Below are 15,130 nucleotides of genomic sequence, written 5' to 3' on the forward strand. Positions count from 1 at the left end.
AGGCAAGTTGAACTCCTCATTCATCGACAGTCCAGGCATTCTTCTGGGTAGAGTGGAAGAAACGTTTCCAATTTGAAAGGGTAAAAAAAAAAAGTTTTGACTTGGCAACCTTAAGACTTTGGTTAACAGAATTTAAAATAAGTGCTTATACATTCAAGAAAAACACTCCTATAGCCATCTTGATTACAATGATTAATAAATTACTGGTACAGAATAATTTTTTCAATAAGGTAGTGAAATACAAACTTGTTCTTATTGCCACTTTCACTGGTGTTTGAAAACATCCCTTTCAGCCTTCTCGCATGCTTGTTAAATACTGCATTATTCTCACTTAGCAGAGCTGATCGAGACTAGGAGAACAGCCTATGGCACACAATCTCTGTAATGTAAACTTCTTCAGCTCTCCTGAGTGTTTTTCACCTCTTTCCTCCATCCCTTACCTTTCCCTCCCAGTGTCTGAGGCTTTCCTTTTCCCTTACCATTTTTTAAAAGGGCATCTTACCTGTTCTCCAGATACAAGGTAGTTGTGTATGTGAAATAATATCTGTGCTGAGATCAGCGCTCAGAAGCAATGCACCAAGTCATATCCAAAGCAAAATCCCCCATTCCTCAAAATAACCTAGCTCTTCAGGAATACCAGGCTTGAAAGCCACTGGCAGCTACCACTGGTAACTGTGCCAGGGTCAAAAGAAGCATCTTCTTTTCTTGGGCACTGCAAGGCCCAAATGTGTTTTATGTCCTTTGTATGTTGGTTTCTTTTCCCTTCACATACCAATTTCTCTTACCTTGCTGCTAGGGAAGCAAGTGCAGTTCCTCCAATTCACAGCATCCCAGAACTAAGAGGATTCACTGCATATTCCATTAAAAACAGAGTCCAGACAACAACAGACTCAACTCCCTTGATCAGCACACCAAGTTCACGACATCCAGCTGGCAAAAGCTACTCCCTTGCACAAACTCAGATTGCCCCACTCAGAGCTCTGCTATCCTCATGGCACTGTGCGGGGCCATTTCTCTGAAACTCTCATACACACACGCTCCTTGCTCACATGGAATCCATATACTCATCTAGCATTTTAAACTAGCTGCAGCACAGTGGTGGAAAACCATTCCTGACCTCCAATGTCAAGCTGTTTGCATTAGTTTCTAAGCTCAAAATGAGCTAAGAAAATTTTAGCATAATTTTTCAGGCTTTACCAAGTGTTGCTGTTAACACGCATCAGATTATCCATTTTCCAGTATTCTCTTTGCCTCCTGCCTCCCAGAGGTAAGTACTAAGGGGGAGCACAGTCAAGATGCATCCCAGCAGTCAGAGCCTATCCTAGTAGTATTGAATGTGTGTGTTAAGCTTATAAAACGGCATACTACAATGCCTGATTTTTAATAGCCCTTGGATAGAGTGAGGCCTATAGCATTATACCTTCCTCATGCCAAGCAATCACATTTTAGTATAATGATGATACTGTGTTATTCAGTACTTTTCTATAAAAACCCACAAAGCTGAACATCACCATGGGAACAGTCTAAAGTTGATTTCTGAAAGAGGCTCATTTCCTACAGCTTTTTTTGTTGGCATAAAAATAACGTCACTGAACTATACCAAAAGCAAGTGCTTTATGAAATATCATCTCTACAGATCCAAGTAAGTTCTGAAAATATCCCCTCCTTCATGATTGCATTTCTTTAATTTCTGAAATAGAATTAAGTGACCAGAAAGGTTTCTTCTTTATTTTCCTCACAAAGAAACATACCCCAAACTACCACCAGTGTGATCTAATTCAATCGTTCCTCAGTCTGTAATATGTTGTAAGTGTCACCATGGATTTTTCCTTTTCAGAAGGACAATTAAAACCTACAAAGCAGTCATCCTAGTTGGTTGGCTGAATAAACGACACATGTTCACACAAGAATAATTCAGTCAACCGTCTTAATAAGGATTTACTTTAAACAGAACCTTGTATGGGTACACTAGACTCAGTCTCATTAAGGAGTAAGTTGGATTTGTATACAGCATGAACCATTGGCAATCTAAAACAGACCCACTGAAGAATGGAATGGAGAATCAAACTCAATGTTTCAGACCCAAGCTCTATGTGCCTTTAATACTTTTTTTTTTCCTTTTCCTTTTTAGAGAGTGTACACTACGACAGACATTTGCATTTATCATGTTTTTAACTTCTTTTCTAAGGATGAATTCTCTGAATCGGCGTCTTCCAACTCCACTCTGTGCCTTTTCAGTCCTCCGAGAGACTGAGTGCTCTCACTGCCTGTGGGATGCAAGTCAGCAGTATCCTCTCTTGTGCTCACACTGTAGCTGTTAGAGTCCATTTCAGACAAGCAACGGTCTTTGTGCAAGGTCACACCCATCTGTACAAGGTTGCCATTATCAGCATTTGAGCGTAGTCCTTGAATCACAGTCTCCTGCTCTCCAAAACTCTGTCCATTATTAAAGCATGAAGGGCGAAGATGCAAGTGGCCGTTATTGTGGTTAACGCAGGAAGTGTCAAGGCTCCTCTCCTCACCATCAGCAGTCTGGTTTCTGGAGCAATGACCAGACAGGCTACAGATGGCAACAGTGGAGAATGGAGGGACCAGTGAGTTATGGCTAGATGCTGGCTGACAGTTCTGACTATTTTTCTGTTCCAGAAGTCCTGCTGTCTGAATGCAAGGCTCTTCAGCACAACTAGTCAGCCCTTTGCAGTTAGCTTTTCCATTGAGCTTTTTAGTCTCAAAAGAATGTTCTATACTTCCACTGCTAGTGTCTTCAGATGCGTTTTCTCGACCCTCCATCTGCCGCTGATTGTCACATTCATAAGTTTGACTATTACTAGAATTTTCTATCAAACCACGTTCTTTTAAAGTTTCTTTATTGTGGCTTTCAGCAGGAAGAGCTGAGGAACCTTGAAGAACTACTGAACTCAAGTTCCTAGCATCTTCCTTAATTAATAAGTGTGCTGTACCATGTCTTCCACTAGTTCCTGGTTTCCCTTCATCATTTTCCCCATCTCCATGGGAAGATTCACCATCTTTACCAGCTGAATATGATATGTAAGAATAATGAAGCCATTTGTATGCTTTGTAAATTTTTCTCTCCACTGACTCGCTGTCTGAACAAGGAGAGGTCCTTTCTTTGAGAACTTCCTTGTTGGCTGAACTCCTTTCAGGTGAAGAAGCTGGAGAAGAAGAAAGATCATCTACTTTGATCTGGGGGTAATCATAGATGTCCTCACCTATGTAGGGGGTCACATTCTCTGTGTTAGTGCTAGTCCTCTCTTCTTTTTGCACCTTTTGTCGGTGCCTCAGTGCATTGCGTTGCCTCATAGACGTGCGTCGTTCGTTCAGTTCCTCTTCATCCTCAGTGCTACTGCTGCTGCTGGAACTGCTGGATTCATTCTCCTCAGGACTTGGGGACCGTGGCCGTGGAAAGAGATCTGTGTCTAGCTCTGCCTCACAGGTATTTTCATCAGAATCAGACTCATTGGAAAGGGCCAAGAGACGTTTATCCTGATACTTTCTCAGTGCAGAGAGTCTCTGCTGACGGGATGCCACGTCTTCTCTGGCTGAGGGAGATTCAGATGATCTTAAGGCCCTTAAATTATAGGCAGTTTCATCAGATTCTTCTGCCACATGTGGTGGGGAATGATGCAAAGAGGCAGAAGACTCTGACTCACTGTAAGCAGAGCGTTCACTTACTCCTGCATGGAGCTGCAGGATGGTGCTCTCACTGAGGTCACTGTCCGAGTCAGAACTCCAGCCTTCGATCTCCCGGCGCACCAGGGAGTCAAAAAAGGCCATCATTCGCGGATCTTCCTGGACTGATTGGTTGGCATAGTCATGGGACAGACCGCTACCGCTGTTCAACACAAGACTAATGTACTCTTCATGAGTGTAGAGGCAACGAGAATCATCCTCAATTCTACCATCCAGATCTCCTGTGCAGTCAGGTTGTTTATAAGGACTCCAGATCTGCAATAGAAAAAAAATACACGTTGCTTTGAACTGAAAGTGTTGAACATTTGAAATAGAATACAGCAAATATTAAGAAATACTGCAAGCTGCGGATTGTTTTTATTAATATAGTTGCTTACTCTCTAGTCCAAAACTTTCATGTATTCCAAGGAGATGTTTCTTTTCCCCTTTATAAATGTGTTTTCCTATATCTGCTTCATCCATCCAGAATGTAAAGATCTCACACCACAAATTCTCCATCGCTGCAATGTTTCAGTATGTAATAATTTCTCCCAAATTGCAGGGCTCTATCGTTATGTAATAGGGGATGCTTACTCACTAAGGGTAAGAATAGTTTGTTGCCTACAATATAGTCTTAGCACTAATGAAGGCACTTGTTTCCCAGGAAACTAGAGTTATTGTGCCAGTGATATAGAGTAACATTTCATCCAGCTGCAGAATCACACCTGATCAGCAGTCAGGGAGCTGAATTCATGGAAGTGAAAAGCAGGCCCTCACTACTCTTTTTAGTGAACAGTTCTGAAGGAAATAAAACAAAAATTTCCCCCTCAACACTCTCAAGCAGCTGCAGCTGTTTTAGTTAGAGGGAAAAGGTAAAGGAGAAGAGTTTTAGTGAAAGCTATTTTTTCAAGTGGAGAGAGATAATACCACTGTAAAACTAAATTATTTCATCACTATCAACAGCCTTGACCGTGCTGCCACCCTAACCCTCCTTTAGTTTTCCCTGGTGCGGATGAAAAAAAGAACCCCCCAAACCCCTCAAGACCAAAAAACTCAAGAATATTCCTGAGAATCTGGCAATACGCAGCAAATATAACAGTTGGATCTCCTTCACTTCTCTCACTTTTGCTCACAGATTCAGGGGTAATATGTTTAAGGCACTCATTTGGATGCGAGCCACTACCACTGTGCTCTAGACTGATGCTAATCTGGTGCATGACGCTTACTACAGTCAGAGCCCATACACAGCCTATCCACAACACTGTGTTAACATTCTGTTTATAAAATGTTTGGGAGTTACTGAGCACTGGAGCAGGTTGTCCACAGGGGCTGTGGAGTCTCCATTGCTGGAGATGTTTAAAACCTGCTTGGATATGATCCTGTGCAATGTGCTCTAGGTAACCTTGCTTGAGTAGGGGGAGGTTGGCCTAGATGATCTCCAGAGGTCCCTTCCAACCTCAACCATTCTGTGATTCTGTGAAAAGATCTGCTTTCAGCCATGCTTTTGTTTTACCAGGCTAACAAGCTCAGGGCAAAATTTTCTATGCCAGCTGTCTATAATAGGTTGGCCTTCTGGAAAAGACTTTGCAAAAAACCTTAAACTCATTTCCCATAAGAAATTAGTAAAGTAGACAAAATTGTTAACAAATGGGATAGTAGCTCATCTCACAGACGTATAGTTAACATACGCAACATAATCTGATACTATCATGACAAGCACTATAAAAAAAGCCAATGGATGCTAGTAATTCTGTATTAGAGAATTTCAACAGTGTTCAGCAAGATCTTAGACGTTACACTTTTAATACCTAGGGGAAAAAAAACCCACAAAATTATTTTGCTGCTTCTTTTTCACAGAGTCAAATTTAAGCTGAACAAGTAATTTTTTCCTGCAATTCCCTTAAGCCTGAAGGCTTTTGTTTTGCATCCTCAATGTAATTTACAGTTAATGTAGCTTCCACATATGATCTGGCCATGCAGGTAAGAAAACCACATATGATCTGGCCATGCAAGTAAGAAAAAAATCTATCTCAAAACTGAAGTGGTTTGCAAATATACCTTTTTTTTGCTACAGAAATCATCAAACTGTCTTTAAGCAAATAGCAAAGCAATTTTTTATTGCATTTCATTAGCCTGTTTCTAAGAACTGCTTCAATTTCAAGGTGTATCTGCTTTTTCTAATTGCAAGTTTTATTGTTTGCAGTACTGAAACAAATTCTCTTCCAGTACAATTCATTAATATAATACTTGAAACCAATCTCCATTGCTTGACTCAAGCATTGCACTTACTAGAAACGTAGTTCAGGGGAGAAATACCAGGCTTGGATAAAAAGACTGCAGCCCGAGAGCAGGTGTTGCTAAGCTCAGTATGCTTAGACTTCCATCAACCACACTTGGCATATTTTTTGAACTGTTCAAGAGAACAAAAAGAGCATCACTTCATCCTCTAATGATCCCATGATCCACTTTCCCAAAGACAAGGTAGGAAAGAGTCTCCTCTCTGTGTATGTGGATTTATCAGTGGTTTTATCAGATCTTTTCCCTGCTTTGTCACACTATTGAGTATTTCAGCAAGTAGACCTCCTTGCATTTGGCAAGCATATACCTTCTTGGATATGCTTCATGCTTAGTGTATGTCACAGGAACTAGGCTGTTTGCTTGGACAAGCATGCTTTCATGCCCCTTCCTTAGGTAGTTAGATTCTAGTAGCATTTGCCTGCTCATTAGATTTTAATTAAACTGTTGCTCTGAACATGTTTTGCCATCTATATATTTTTGCATCTTGAGTGTAGAGTTTTCCTAACAAGTACTGTTGGTTTCCAGACTGCACAGAAAGCTTTCTCATCATGGTAACTTGCTGTTTTTGCCTTCTACTTGTGGTAACACCTTTCTTATGTTTCTCTTGTCTTCATTTCAAAGACAGATTCCTGAATTTCTTTCAGGTGCAACGTTGCCTAGGCAGTATTTACTTTTAAGAGGAGAACAAGTTTCAAGTATTCTCAGACATGTAGCATCATTGCAAGTTAGCTCCTGGATTTTGCTAAGACTTTTTCAAGAAAATTAGAACACATTTAGACTTAGTATGAACTAGCATAAGTTCAGGAGAAGGAGGTTGCTCTGAAGTCACTTTGGAAAAGGTTTATTTATGAAGAAGTCATCTAAAGAAGTATATTAAGTAAGTGCTGAGAGATTCTGCATCCTTGCTGCTATTTCTACCCAAAGCTTTTTTGCTTACCCTGCAAGCACCTCAAAAAAATTAACTAGTGCGAAATATTCAAGAGATAACTGAAAAGAGTTCACAGCGGGACTCTTCCACCAAGATGCATTTGCTCATAGACAAGGAGTAAATAAAAAGGTGAACCAGGGGAACTTAAGGATTTATTCCCATGAACACCTGTTTGTACAGGATCAGATGGCACTGGAGATCAATATCTCTACTTTTTGCTGGGGAGTGTGAAGGCACACCAGGGCCCCAGAGCAGGGGGAGGAAATCAGACCAAGAATCTTTTCCTTGGCAAAACTGGAAAGTCTTTAAACTAGTAGCAATTAGGCCAGAATCGTTTCTGTGACATCTGAAATGGCTTTCTTCCTAAACGGACTGCCTTTTCTTTTCTTTCTTTCTTTCCCCTTTTTTTTTTGGTCATCTGACTGATGCTATGTCAGGAAAGAATGTGAGCAAAATGGAGAAAATAAGCTGGCAGATCATCCTATTGAAGGATAATAAGAAGTTTTCTCCGTCAGAGGACTAAGGAACTGGATATTAGTCACTGATGCCCCAAGTTTGCATATAAAAATAGAACAATGGAAAGGAAGAGTACAAAATGCTTCTCTATCCACTTCAGCAAAGGGCATTGCTGAATTGCTTGTACTACATGGTATCAAAACTTCAAAATGTAAACCAAAAAAGTAGTCATGCCTTTAGTGTAGCAGTAACTGGAACCAGCTGTATTAGATTATCTGTTAAGGCAGAGGCAACTAGCTACAACATTAATCTGTCACCATAGCAACAAGGGCAAATAGACTTTGCTCTCTTTGATACACTGATGATTTTCAAACAGGTCCTACAACAGCCATCCTCAAAAAAAAAGAAAAAAAAAAAAAAAGGAAAACCAAACCAAACAAAAAAAACCCAAACCAACCAAACAAAAAGTATTATCTTTGCCTTAAGATCCAGTCCAGTACAAAGGAGTCTTCATTCTAAAAATCTTTATGTGCTCGGCTCCAGTTCACCTTTTCTGAAACTATCTAACTGTGTAATTCCCTGTGGCCCTCCTTTGAGTCCCACGCATTAGAAGGAAAGCCTCATTTGCTTCTTTTGCAATGCAATTCCCTTTTCTTGACAGCACACCCTAATGTCTTACACACTTAACTGAGAAGAAAGGGGTATTTTTCTATTTTATTTTGCTTAGCCCTAGTGGTGAGCGTTTGCTGCAAAGTGGTAATTTTAGTTCACAGCTGTACTTTTCAATATGACCCTTCTGAGGTTCAGGTTTCTGAAATGGAGAGCAATGAGCAATTCATGTGCATTCACACTGTCTGGAGTAGAGGCTTCACGTATGTTGTATTAATGAGCTTGTTAAGTCTTATTTTGGTTTTCTGAAGCCTCTCACTTAAATATTAACCCCCCAAAGAAATCCAACCCTCAACAACTTAATCATTGTAGTTTCACCATTGTAACTCATAGAAATTGAAGCATAAACCACTGAGTTATTGAGTTATATTCTTTCAGATTCCTTAAAACAAAATAAAAGAAAAAAAGCCACAAAGGTCAAAGTCATCCTTGTGAGCGCTGCTTATTTCAGCAGAGTTAGGCCTAAAATGAATTTTTATCTCATTTGGAATCAGCATTAAAATAGCAAGTGTGTCAGCAGAAGCACGTGGGATTCTTGATTGGCTTGTCTGTATCATGCCTAGATGCTAGTGCTATCAGTTCCTCGCTTTTACAAGTACTAAATTTAGGCCAGCTAGACTAAAAATGAGAGCTCAGAAAAAACTGCTTGCATCCACATTTTTAATTCATCACAGTTTTTCTACAACTGAGGGAATGGAATATCAACCAACCACTATGAATTTATCTTTTATGATTTAATTTCATAACTTTTTTTTTAAGAAGATACTTGAAGGACAGTGGAAGGAAGGAGGCTTAAGGATCCAATTAAAAAAAAACCAACTATAGTTTTTATTTATGGCTGTAAGGATTTTCAGCTGAACTTCTCCAGGCAAGCATATCAAACATGCTTGACATGAAAGACAGCCAGGAAGAACTTGTGTTCTGAGCTATTTTAAATGCAGTAAATAGCCATCTTCCTGCTGGTTTTCAAGCTTTCTCTCCCATCTGTTCTATCTGCCACTCCCCTGCCTAGGCTTTCCTGCCAGCCACCACTGTCTTTATCCCTATGTTTACCACTCTAATGGTCTCCTTAGCTCTTCAATCTGGGCACATTTTCCTCTGCTTGTTCAAGACGCTCTCCTCAGGCTGTTCTTTCCTCTTTGCATTAGGTACGTTCCAGAGGCTCTCAGAACTGTTGGGTTGTTTCCTTCCGTTTTTCCCTTACTGCTACTGGCTGTTGCTAGCCTCCAGCCTATCTTTTTGCAAAGATATCTGTAGAAATAGCTGGATTGAAAAAGAAACCATCACCACATGGTCACCTAGAAACTGCCATTCACTAAAAGAATCACACAAACCAGACTAGATATGATACTTGAACTTTTAAGACAACCTGATCCCCAAACAAGGCGCATTACAAGCTGAGCAAGACTGACACACAACCAAAGAGTAAGAAGTTCTGTCTTGCTAATAAACTTCATACGTAGAACACTTCCCTTGATTTGCTTCCAGCTTGCAGTGTTTGGGGAAATCAGTTGCTTCAAAGCAGCTAAGCCAGTTCCCTGCACATACCGTGAAACAACAGGCTCTCTCTTAAAGACGCATTCAAGCACAGCTGTCTTTGAAAGAGTTACACAACCTGTGACTCGACGCTTAATCAAACTAGCCTTTTAATCACTTGGGGGGGGGAAGTACACAAAAGCAGCACAGGGAATGTTTATACCAATGCTAATCCAACAGTCAAAGCACACTCATGCAGGAGGGACTCGCAGGGTGAAGGGTCAGCAGATCCAAAATCCAAAAGTGAGACTTCAGACTGCATGAATTAAGGTCCCAAAGCAAAAGAAATTCCTCTAGCAAAACTGCTTTTAAACAGGGGCAGACTGACTAATTTAAAATTCAGAAATCAATGAGCTGCTAAGACTACTCAACGCACTTTTGTTCAAGGCCTGTATTTAATAGATTTTGTGACCAAACTATTTGTATAAAACCTGTCAGAGGGACACAGATGAAGGAAAAAGTGGAAAAACAAATTGCAGTACTAGTGGAAGAGAGCGTAGAAGGAAAGTTGAAGCAGGATCAGATCCCAAAAGCTGTGAGTAGCTGTAACGCAAATGATGCAGTTAGGCATTGGGCCATGGTCCGAGGAATTTGGGCCAGTTCTTGTCCCTAAGTTACAGTCTATTAAAATATTCCTTGGCAGGAAAAGTTCATTCAGTCAACTTGAAGTTGACTAAAAGCCTATTTACCTATACTCAAATGACCCTAATTATGGCCATTTGCAGGCAAGACTCTTACAAAGCCATTCAATAAATGGTTAGAAGCAGCATCAGTTCTCTTCCTCTTACTTAAAAATAAAATTGTTCTATTTTCTTTTCTCTTGTTATTGGACCTAAATTATAGCAAAATTTCTACAGCAATGCAAAAATGCATTAGCATAGCACACAGACTCCCCTGTCCCTCTGTTCTCTCTCTGTTAGAAACAAAAAAGTTTGTCTCACTCCCACAAAACTGTCTTTCCATAAGGAAAGGAAGTTTAAGAATCTAACAAAATTTGTCTTCTCTTTGCAATACACATAAGGAGGCCCAAACTTTCTAAAAATAGTGTAAATTAGCATAGGATTCAGAAAGACAGACAATGGAAAGCAGTAGGAGTCCTCTTTCCTTTGGAAGCCGCAGAAAGTTATGTTAAACTGTTCCAAAGCAGAAGTGTGTACTTAGAAGTAAAAATTATACAAAGGCACATGAAGCAATTTTGGGGTCAAATTCAGCTAGGTCAGGATAGGCTAATGCTCAAATATACTGTTCAAAGAGAATTTTATTACATTTTAGCCCGAAGTATCAGAAGTCTTACGAGATTACAAGAAAATAAAATGAGCTGAAAGGATGGGCATGAAAAAGAACAATCCAGAGCAAAAGAAAGTGCTTCTTCCTTAAATACTGAAATAATACATTTTCTTATAATTAATCTTACCTTTATAATCTTTTCAACGCCAGAAGAACAGATCATATAAGTATGAGGATTAAATCGGACTTGGTTTACAATTGACCGATGACCTTTCAATACCATAAAAGCACCGTTGACAACCCTGCCAATGCCACCTAGAAAATAAAAAGAAAGTACACACAAATGAATAATTAAATTTTCATATGCCTGTCATTAATCATAATTTAAAGTCATATTTGACAATGCACTTCAACTTTTTTCTGCAATATTTCAAAGGCCCGTGTTGGCTGCAGAATTCTGATTTTATGAGCAAAGTCCTTTGAAAAGCTGCAAGTCTGATGAAGAGCATCCTTCCTGCAAATTAGGACTTGGAGGCAAGCTCTAGTTCAACTATCTAAACAAACAAGGCTTTTGACTCAATATGACAAGTATATGAATAACAACAACATAAACCTTTAATGGAAGCACAATTGAAACCAGAAGGCTTAAGGCGTAACACCAGTTACAGTTTGCAAATTTGAAGCAAAGCTAAATATAGAGGTCAAATTTTTATACCCTCTGTTATCAGCATTCCTTTACTGTCACAATTGATCCTATGGTAGGAATCTAAGGGAGCTGATCTTCAGAGCTACTAGTCTGAGCTACTATATTACAGCCAGACTTATGGCAGCTTTCTCTAGGCCAACAACTTGCATTTCTAACAACCTGCATTTCTGTAGATCAGATGTAAAGAGGGCCCTGAAATAACACAACTGATCAGTAGTTTTATCATTCTTCATACAGTAGAGAATTAGTTGAAGTGGATTGCTTTGGTGGTAACTGTAAAACTCAGAAACCAGAGAAGAACTCTGCTTGGTCACTGACTTTTTTTTTTTTTTTTTAAACCAACAACAACAACAAAAAACTCAAACCCCTTAGGTCTATACACCTCTACTTGCCTAAACCACCTTCTGTTTGTCAAGTTATATAAATGGCAAGAAATTGTCACACAGTAAACGTATACTGTATTATTCACACAAATAAAATGATGAATTTGTTGGAAGGCACACTTGATTATCTGAATAAACAAGAGTTAATGAATGTGCTAGGATTAACATTGCAAGTGAAAGAAGCCAAGACCTCTTTTAAAAAAAGGGAAGTATAAACTGAAAATAGCTTTAAAGGAGAACAGTCTTTACATTTACAACCACAAAGGTTACATCTTATAGAAAGGTAACATCATTTCATTAACCTCTGTGCTTATGGTCATGTTAACAATAAACAAATAGACTTTATGTATATGTAAAGTTATATGTATACGTAAAGCTTTGTAATTACTTCTTCCCGCAGAAAATGTTTGCTATCCTTCTTTGTCCTCCACAGTTTTTTTCCTGCTAAAATAGCTGCAGGCTGAACCTAAACTCAATGTTGAAAAATCCATCTTCTAAAACAGAAAGTCATATAGTTCCCCTATAACTCTACATCATCTTCTATTTGTTAGGTTAAACAAACAGCAAAGAACTGTAGCCTACGTTCACTTCTCTTAGAGGAAATATTCCACCCCTTCTATTCATCGTATTTACACTCTAAATATCTAACTGATAACCCTTCCCTATAAAGCCCATACCTATCTACGAACAGATCTCTACAGCTTCTCAGAAGAGTTCTGTTTGCAGAGATAAGTGTTTGCCGACCACAAATGCAGTCTTTATGGCACTTTGGGACAGAAAGAGCTACATATTGCATCTGGTAATGTGATCATTAAAAACTGCACTGAGGCTGAGCTACTTGGCACAGTTCTCTTATTTGGGCACATCTGTATTTTCTGGAAAGGTTAGGAGGCAAGTTCAGTGTTCAGCCATTCCAGCAAGATTTTACTTGTGTAAGCAAAGTTGACTGAGAAGTAACTGACTGGAGAGCAAGTTCATGAAATGTCAAATTGAGACCTTCAGATTTTCTTTCCCATTTTATGGGATTCCTCATGCCTTATCATTCTGCTCACCCTGCTAGACAATCATGACCACATTTGTGGCTCATGGCAAGCTGCCCTACTCCCACAGCATTCCTTCCAGCCAAATCACAGTTGTCAGTCTAGTTCCACGCATCTAGCCAACTGTAGATGGTTACATCAAGTCCAGTTCTCAAAGCACTTATCTTGGCGAAGCAGACAAACATTCCAGGAAAACGGCCTCAGGAGTGAAGAGACAATTTACTTAAGAAGTGTTTCCAAGGCTGTAAGTAATGCCTAAAACCGAGTTTTAACTATCCATAGACTCTAGCTGCCCAATTTCAGTATAACACAAGAGATATGCACTACAAAACACTCATAGAGTCAGAAGTTGGAGACAATGAGCAAAGAAACATTCTAATGCAGATGAAATACAAGCCTAGGACACTAGTAACTTAGATTGAGCTTCCAAGTCAGTCCCTGGCTTCTTGCGGGACTGTAAGCAATGTGAATTAATCCATGATTATTTCCCTCATGAAACAGTGACAGTAGTTACTTGCCAAAACTTTTTTCCTGAAACTTTGTATGTTTCATAAACATATTAAGAACACCGGATAAAACAGTGGCGTACACATCACACCACATCTACAGAACAACTCTACTTAGGCCGTATTCAAATTCAGACAGTGTATAGGAACTCCGAAGATTTCTGCTTTAATACTAAATTTCCTAAATTAAAGCTTCTTTTAAGCTGTTAACTACTGCTTTTAGAGTGAAGGTGACCTTCCCCATCAAGCCTTCTAAAACAGCCAAATGACCAATTACAGAAGTCATCCCCTACAAAGGAATTACTGCAATCACAAGGCTTAACAGACAGCTTTTTCTAGAAGTATGTGAGGTTTTAAGCTTTTAAATATAAGAAGTGTCAACTCCAACACTACCCTATTAACCTCTATGTCAGAATTAAGAGACTGCCCCAGAACCTCATTTCTAGAGGACTCCATGTCAACTCCTATGAGCTAAGCGACGCCTCTAAATCTACATTTAATGAAGAGTTTTCTTCTACATCCTTATCCTTCCATCTTTCACTTCATAGCAGCCCAGCAAAGTTGGTATCTTGTATTATGTGAGTATCTACATGCCAGGCAGATGTTTGTGTCCAGATGTGTCTGGAACCCCTCAAGTCTCTCAGTAGGCCTCAGCAGGCCAGGCTCAGTAGTGGCTTAACTGTAGCCATATAGCTTCTAGCCATCTCATAGTATGACTTGAGCTTGCTCTTGTCTGCTGGCAAAAAAAATAAAAAAGTGTATCTATATTAAGCTGAAGTCTGGCAATCAATAGCTTGAATTCCTGATACCATCTCTCATTCTATGTTTTTTTTCCCTTCACTTAAACTGCGATATTTATTTGTATTGTTTTGCCAGAATGACCTTTGCTATCCCAACAAAACTCCAATTTTGCTTTTTGGTGGTGGTGGTGGGGGAGTAGGCATTTGTTTGCTCTTTAGTTTAGTGGCATGACAACTCCGGCAACTGGCTTAGGATGACAGGTTTTATAGCCTTGAATAGCTCGATATGTACGTAAAAGCACTCCTTATGCAGAGGCCAAGGACTTAGTTTACATATAGCTTACTATTAAAAAAAAGGAAAACAAAATCAAAACAAACCATCTTAAGCAGCTGATTAGGGAGATTTTAAAAGGTTTCTAACTTTCTAACCACTAAGCAGCAGAAGGAGGTAACGGAAATAAACTAGCTGAATTTTGCAATGTTTTCCAAATATTGCTAGCTTAAAGTCAGTTCTGAGTAACAGTAATAGTGTTCTGGCTGTTCTGGTTAATGTTTTTTGGTCCACTTGTATTTGATACATGAAGTGAAATGTCAGGAAAATACCTCTTTTTCTACTCCCTACAACTAAATGCTCTGAAGAAGAGTAATAGAGTTTTAAAAAATTTTCAAAATAATACCCTGCTACAATATTTGACCAGCTGGAATGAAAACCATACCAAAGACTAAATCTTAAGTGTTCTTTTTAAAAAGAAGATATTTCCTCTACAGGCACACAATGTTTGGCAAGAATACCATGGCAACACAGGACATATCTACCAGCTTTGATACAGATAGAAGGAAGTGATATTACAATGCTTTGAAGTAATAGAAGTCTAGTAAATTGCCAGAGCGAATACACTTTGGCTTGTGTTATTATTTTGTTTTAAATATTATGCTAATAAAATCCACTTT

The 15,130-nt window shown here is 39.2% G+C and overlaps 1 protein-coding gene across 3 annotated transcripts in view; it reads right to left on the bottom strand.

Annotated features, from left to right (window-relative positions):
* Positions 1–1,910: 1,910 nt before the first annotated feature.
* DCAF5 (DDB1 and CUL4 associated factor 5) overlaps positions 1,911–15,130 on the bottom strand; it is a 75,392-nt gene continuing 62,172 nt past the window's right edge. For all 3 annotated transcript variants that reach the window (XM_062577543.1, XM_062577545.1, XM_062577544.1), the window contains exons 8-9: positions 10,992–11,119; positions 1,911–3,966 (exon numbers count right to left, since the gene is read on the bottom strand). In XM_062577543.1, the coding sequence (XP_062433527.1) occupies positions 2,164–3,966; positions 10,992–11,119 (1,931 nt within the window). In that variant the 3' untranslated portion in view covers positions 1,911–2,163. The remainder of the gene's footprint in view (positions 3,967–10,991; positions 11,120–15,130) is intronic.

The sequence above is a fragment of the Rhea pennata genome, chromosome 5 (assembly GCF_028389875.1).
Source record: "Rhea pennata isolate bPtePen1 chromosome 5, bPtePen1.pri, whole genome shotgun sequence".
Lineage (NCBI taxonomy): Eukaryota > Metazoa > Chordata > Aves > Rheiformes > Rheidae > Rhea > Rhea pennata.